This window comes from Neoarius graeffei, chromosome 7 (assembly GCF_027579695.1).
Source record: "Neoarius graeffei isolate fNeoGra1 chromosome 7, fNeoGra1.pri, whole genome shotgun sequence".
Classification (NCBI taxonomy): Eukaryota; Metazoa; Chordata; class Actinopteri; order Siluriformes; family Ariidae; genus Neoarius; species Neoarius graeffei.
In genome coordinates, this window is record NC_083575.1 from 41,934,020 (window position 1) to 41,941,225 (window position 7,206).

The 7,206-nt window shown below is 41.0% G+C and overlaps 1 protein-coding gene across 2 annotated transcripts; it reads right to left on the reverse strand.

Moving 5' to 3' along the window:
- Nucleotides 1–232: 232 nt before the first annotated feature.
- On the reverse strand, nt 233–3,924 carry fam241a (family with sequence similarity 241 member A). 2 transcript variants are annotated; one of them, XM_060924678.1, is made up of 2 exons: nt 3,740–3,924; nt 233–2,127 (listed from the first exon to the last, which is right to left on the reverse strand). In XM_060924678.1, the coding sequence occupies exons 1-2, from the start codon at nt 3,848–3,850 to the stop codon at nt 1,828–1,830; spliced, it is 411 nt and encodes a 136-aa protein (XP_060780661.1). In that variant the 5' UTR covers nt 3,851–3,924; the 3' UTR covers nt 233–1,827. The 2 variants fall into 2 exon arrangements, with proteins under 2 accessions (XP_060780661.1, XP_060780659.1); XM_060924676.1 differs by having other exon boundaries at nt 3,731–3,924.
- Nucleotides 3,925–7,206: the final 3,282 nt, after the last annotated feature.

A 7,206-nucleotide genomic window follows, 5' to 3' on the forward strand; every position in this document is an offset into this window, starting at 1 on the left:
TACTTATATTCAAAGTATAAACAAGGTGTATAAAAACCACATTTAAATACTATAGAGCAAATTACAAATAATGAATCTCATCAGTACAAATATACAGCACATACTGCATCCAGTATTTCAATGGCTGAAGTGTAAACATGGTCATGTTGCAGTGTGGATATATTCCCTCATATAGCTGCCAAACTAATATTCAAATCCAATGGTACATTTGTTCTTTAAAAACATAACCTTTATTTAGATAGCCAAATATTAAGCTGACAGTTGACTGCAGATACAGAAGTAAAATATATAACACTTGTTTCTTTCAAATAAAAATTTCCCAAAAGAGCTGATAGAAAATGCAGCAAGATGCATAAATAATGATCTAAATTATGGCACAAAGTCTGCTAAATGAGGTATCAGGAAACAGCTGTACACTGCCTTTGATGACTTTTTTTTTTACAAAGAAAGTATAAATGTTATCATTTCAATGGATTAGTCATAAGCAAAACATACAGTATGGCTGTGTTACAGTTGTAACTCAAATAACTCTGCACTTAGAAATCACATTTACAAATAATCATATTCACAAATAATTTTCAGATGTGAGGAAGCTGTAAATGGTCTTACAGCTTAACTTACTTTTTAATTCAAATTTTGTCTCTTTTAAAGAACAGAAATTAGTTATTATTTTGAAGCATCAACATGTGTTTTTTTACATGCCAGTTTTAATATACAATTATTAAAATGATTTTTTTTAGCTTTGCGATGCTTTATGTTATGTAAGAATCATATGAATATACACCTCTGGATATTATGAGCAATTATGCCGTAATGATACACTTATGTGGATAAATATGTTTCTCAGCAGAACACAGAAGGAAATAATGGTAATTATTCATACATCCATCTCATAATCTTTAGTAATCCTGATCAAGGTTGTAGTGGATCTGGAGCCTATCCGAAGAACACTGGAGTGCAAAGCATGAAAATACTCTGGATGGGCCACCAGTCTAACAAGGGCACCATACACGAACACACATTTGCACTTAGATACCATAATGTAAATGCTCAATTCATATAAAACATTAAGAATGAATAATTTGCTTTACACGCAGGTCTCATGCTAGGCTGTGAATGGCATGCCATTGGTACTTTTGGTACATTGCTGCCATGCACTGGTACATTTGGACTTTTATCAACTAAGTGTTACTGTTTGTTATAAGGAGATAATTTCTTAATCAGTTTTCCAGGAGATAGGGAGCAAGAAGAGGTTGCCCTCTAGTGCACTTGCGTGGAGAATGCATGAAAAACTACAACTTAGGATGACTGATATGGATCATTTAGTTTCAGTAAGGTAAACGAGTATCATTTTCTTTCTCTTAAAGTGCCATTAACATCCATGCTATGAATTTGTACTCACTCAACAGTCTGTACAATCTGATACAATATTGAAGGAAACATGCATATCAAAAACATCTAAATTAGTGCATAGATGACAAGAAAACTTTCAATATCAGCTTTCTGAAACTTCCTACCTCGTCCCATTCCATTTACAGTGCCACATAAAAGTGTTTTAACTGAACTCTGTTAGATTTGCTCAATTATAAATTACTGTTAAAAAAAACAATAAAAATTAAAGTATATGTCTATAAAAACTTTATAAAAGTTGAATACTTTTGCAGGGCACTGTATATGTAAGCAGTAATTTGAGGCTCATAAAGAAAAAAGACCTAAACCCATCATATGTTATAATGCTATTCATTATGAAAGGACATTCATTATGCTGATCTGTGTTTGATCACACCAAAACACACATAACTTAATCCTTCCATCCTGCTTAGGCCACTACTTCTGAAGGAAAATGATGATAATACAAAGAGTTCCTACGAGGCCCAGGGCTTGGACACCGAGGAACCAGAGTAGCAGCCAGAAGAGGAGCACCACCACAGGCTCTACAATCTTCTCCCCAAAGTAGAGCTGTGTGAAGCCCATGCTTCTCAGGCACTTATTGAACATCCCAAACAGAGTACCCAGCTTCTCACAGTCATCCACTAGTGCTGCTTCTGGTACTGTATCTAATGCAGCCTGGGATTCAGATGTGGTGTTAGAGGTGCCAGGAGGTGGTGCTCTTGCCCTGAGGTCATTCTAAGAAAAGAAGAAGCGTTTGATTAAATTTTTTTTTTCACCTTTGGACTGTATCCTTATGTAATTAGAAATTAACAGAAAGTCACGTGGCTTGTTTAAAATAGTTTACAGGGGGCTGCAAAAGTAGGTATACAGTAATGAAAAACAAAACGTCATTTTACTGATTATACAAACATATCAATAATAAATATATTAATCCCTTAAATGTTCAAACTGTTTGCCCCTGGCATTCACACACTCCACTAGTCAAGGGTGTAAAACCCATGCACACTCTGGCACAAAGGTCTTTATCAGCATCAATTTCGTGGCAAACCTCCAGTATGAACTGAATCATGGCATCAACAGAATGTGGCTTGCGTGCGAAAACCCTATCTTTTAATGAATTCTAGTATTAAATGAAACATAGCACCACTATTATAATACTGGTTCTGTTTTGTTCATTCCCGTAACCGTATTGCAGTCGTAGGGAGGCATGGCATAGTCACTCATCTCTTATGTCTTTTCTCTGGGCTTGGATTGCTTGATGGCGCCCATCTCCTCCCCAAGCATGGTAATACTGGAATAATCCTGACTGTATACCTACTTTTGCAGTATGTGTACAATACATACATAACTATAAACCCCGTCCAAAAGTGTATACATACATTTCTGAGCTTTAAGGATAGGATTTCAGTTCCAAACATTGCGGTTAGTCAGTATGAAGCATGTGGGCTTTTGACGAACCAGGAAGAAGCTTTGTTTAACTTCACTTTTCAAGAGAAAATATTCTACCTTGAACCATTAAGTACCTAAATAACCTCTGAGGAACAATGGAGATAAAATGTCAGGGCTGTTAAGATATAAACTTAAAGATAAAATCTGTGGGAACAAATTCAGAGGAGAATAGAAAAGGTGACAATGGCAGAGTTCCTATCCCCCCCAACCGTCAAAAAATCTCATCATCTCTAGCCGCTTTATCCTTCTACAGGGTCGCAGGCAAGCTGGAGCCTATCCCAGCTGACTACGGGCGAAAGGCGGGGTACACCCTGGACAAGTCGCCAGGTCATCACAGGGCTGACACATAGACACAGACAACCATTCACACTCACATTCACACCTACAGTCAATTTAGAGTCACCAGTTAACCTAACCTGCATGTCTTTAGACTGTGGGGGAAACCGGAGCACCCGCAGGAAACCCACGCGGACACGGGGAGAACATGCAAACTCCGCACAGAAAGGCCCTCGCCGGCCCCGGGGCTCGAACCCAGGACCTTCTTGCTGTGAGGCGACAGCGCTAACCGCTACACCACCGTGCCGCCCCCGTCAAAAAATAAAAAATAAAAAAACAAAGATAGAGGTTAATTTCAGGATGAATAAAATATGGCTAAGTTTAGCATAGGACACAGTGAAACATTAAAACTCAGTCAAATTTAAACAAACTTTAAAAAAAAGTCCTATTTGCACGAACACGTGCAATTTGCCTACATATTTACATGACAAATAGAAAGACGTCCGTGAAGCTACCGACAGGTCACAATGTCAAAATGTGTATTTAAATGCTTCTGTGTAGCTCCTGTTGTTAGTCTCACACAGAGATTAAGGCAGCCAGTGGTTACAGTTACCTTATTTACCTGCTCGCTGTCTGTGTACTGACACGGATACCTGCTCCGACTCTCTGACTCGAGGAAAACGCGACCATTAATCATCGCCGCCTCGCTCACTGTCGACAACTCGTTTGACATTTTAGCACCCGAAGAACAAACCCAACTAACAGAGACTCAAGAGCTAGCCTTGTTCGAAACACTTCCGGTTTCGGTTGTCAAATACGGGACTCGTGTGACGTCACAGGGTCGTAACGAACAACTGAAGTACATTCAACCTCTCCAAACAGCACAGAAGCATTATAGAAGTAATAATAAAGCTTTCTGTGGTCTGTAATGACTACTTTGTGTCCGAATATTCCGTTTTCTAATCACATTCTACTTATTTAATCAACTATGTGTGGATAGTGGATGTAGTAAAAGTTTCCAGAGAAACAGAAAATTTTTTAGAACCCATCTGAAGCAGTGAACACACGCACACACACTCAGTGTGTGGCAGTGGGCAGTCATACTACAGCGCCTGGGGAGCAGTCAGGGGTTAAGTACCTTGCTCAAGGGCACTTCAGCCCAAGGTCGCCCCATGTTAACCTAACTGCATGTCTTTGGACTGTGGGGGAAACCAGAGCACCCGGAGGAAACCCACGCAGACATGGGGAGAACATGCAAACTCCACACAGAAAGGCCCTCGTCGGCCACTGGGCTCGAACCCAGGACCTTCTTGCTGTGAGGCGACAGTGCTAACCACTACACCACCGTGTCCCATTTGGGACAAAAGTCCTTCATCAGCTATGCTTCTGCGGTTGTAGGAAGATAAGGACAATGGCCAGACTGGTTCGACCTGAAGGGAAACTATGGAAACTCAAATAACCACTCTTTACTGTTACTCAACTTACCAGGGCCATAGCTAGGATTTTTCAAAAGGGGGGGTCACACACTGCACACTGACTGGTAGCCTGAGTACATTATGTAACAAAAAATAATTACCATTGCTAGTTTCAGGTAGCTTAGAAATTCCATTATTGCTGTTTCTTCCACGCTGTGTTCTAGAAACGGACACTGGGCGGCATGATGGTGTAAGTGGTTAGCACGGTCGCCTCACAGCAAGAAGGTTCTGGGCGGGGGCCTTTCTGTGTGGAGTTTGCATGTTCTCCCCGTGTCTGCATGGGTTTCCTCTGGGTGCTCCAGTTTTCCCCACAGTCCAAAGACATGCAGTTAGGTTAATATGGGACAGCCTTGGGCTGAGGTGCCCTTGAGCGAGGCACCTAACTCCCAACTGCTCCCCGGGCACTGTTAGCATGGCTGTCCACTGCTCTGGGTATGTGTGTGTGCTCATTGCTCACGTGTGTGTTCATTGCTTAAGATGGGTTAAATGCAGAGAGGAATTTCACAAGTGTGTGATGAATAAAGTTGTGCTTTCTTTCTAAAACTTAGCTTCAAAGCCACAAAATGCAACTTTGATGAAAAAAAATATAATAAATTGCTTACCTCTCTTCATGTCGACAGAAGGAGGAAAGTTTAGCTTGTTTTGACATGGTGAATTATTAATACAAGAGGAAATACTCGTAATTCGCAACTAAAAAGACTGCAGCTACACTGGCACCTTGACCATGCTTTCTACTGTGATTGTGTTGCGCTTGCGCAGAACTGGGTTTTCGCGCCCAAACCACAGGCAGTCCATACAAGGTTATAGAAACCCTAATGAGGCTGAGATGACAATCTAGTTTTAAAAAAATGTTAGAAAAATTACAGTGGGCGCTTTTTTATTATTCTTATGCAGTTATTGAAAAATGTATGGTCCGACAAAGGGAGGGGGGGGGTCACGGGCACCCCAGGACCCCCTCAGCTACGCCCCTGCATCAGTTTCCACTTCTGTCATCCAGGAACAAGAATCTATAATGTGTTCACAGGCTCAATGAAAAGTGGACAGTTGAAGAGCTGAAAAAAGTGTCACTTGGTCTGCTAAACCTCAATTTCTGCAATGCAGATGATAGGGTCAGAATTTGGCAACAACAGCATGAATTCCTGGGTAGTTCTTCAGTAACAGAATTACATTCACAGCAAAATGTGGTAACTTTTTTAGTTGCAGTACTCAAGATAATGGTATTAAATAAAAATTTCACACTGGACGGGGCATCTTTTGAGCCTAAAATTGTTGTTTGTTGTTTTGTCTGTAACCGCTTATCCCGTGCAGGGTCGCGGGCAAGCTGGAGCCTATCGCAGCTAACCATGGGCGAGAGGCAGGGTACACCCTGGACAAGTCGCCAGCTCATCGCAGGGCTGACACACACACATAGAGACACAAACAACCATTCACACTCAAGGTCAATGTAGAGCCACCAATTAACCTAACCTGCATATCTTTGGACTGTGGGAGGAAACCCACGCAGACAGGGGGAGAACATAGAAAATCCCTCCTCAGCTGCTGGGTTCGAACCCAGAACCTTCTTGCTGTGAGGCGACAGTGCTAACCACTACACCACCGTGCCTTTGAGCCTAAAAAAAGCATTTACAAATTGGCTATGTTTAACTCTGAACGCAAAATCTTTTATGAGGAAAGAAAAGTCAGTAATGGAATTACATCAGAAAAAAATTAACTTTCATTTCTTAAAATTCAAACCAAGATTTCTGTGACGAGACATTGTTATAATTGGGGTGATGATTTTTAAATATGGTTTTCAGTATATTTTGCCTTGGATTCCATACTTTAGCAATATCACTGAGCTGACAAGTTAAGGTAATCTTAATGATTTCATAATTTGGCCTCTCTGCTGAAGAATTGCCCTCCTGGACCCAACTTGCCCTGTGTCAGTAGCTCACACTGGTGAGACCTCATTTGAATGCTGCAGCCCGTCTAAGTATTGTTGCTGACCAGTGGCATTGTTAGGCCCTATTACTCGGGGCTATAGACCTGGGTATTTTGAGCCTAGCCCTGGGTATTTTCACCCTTAAAAAAGTAAGAGATTAATCGAAAACAACTGACTGAAACAGATCGGAACTTGACTTGCAGCATCTGAATATTTGGGGGGGGCATAATTGAGCGCTGAACAGTGCACATTCAAAATTTTGGTAACTGCCAACAGAAGAAGAACCTTCAGAACTGGTTGGAAGATGACTTCAAAAAACAATCCACTATTGTTGGATTTTTCAAGATGAAAACAGATGGTAAGTCATCGACTGTGGGTGTGTATACAGAATATATCAACAATGTAACCTATTGAATTATGTTAATGCACAAAACCCACTCCGTGTAGCCTGGTTATGTTGAATTTACAGTGAAGGGTCTGTCTGATTAGTGTGCCAGGTGAGCTCAAAAGCTCAAATGGTTTAATGAATATCTACAGTGGTGGTCTATTTGCCCTGACTAAGTTTATTTAACAGGTCAACAACAATTTGTGTTCATGTAGACACCAATAGTTGCCCTGACTGTCAGATTGCAGGCACTCATCGGATGTATGTGCAGGGGAGAGCGGGGATGCAAACAGGAAGCAGAGCCAAAT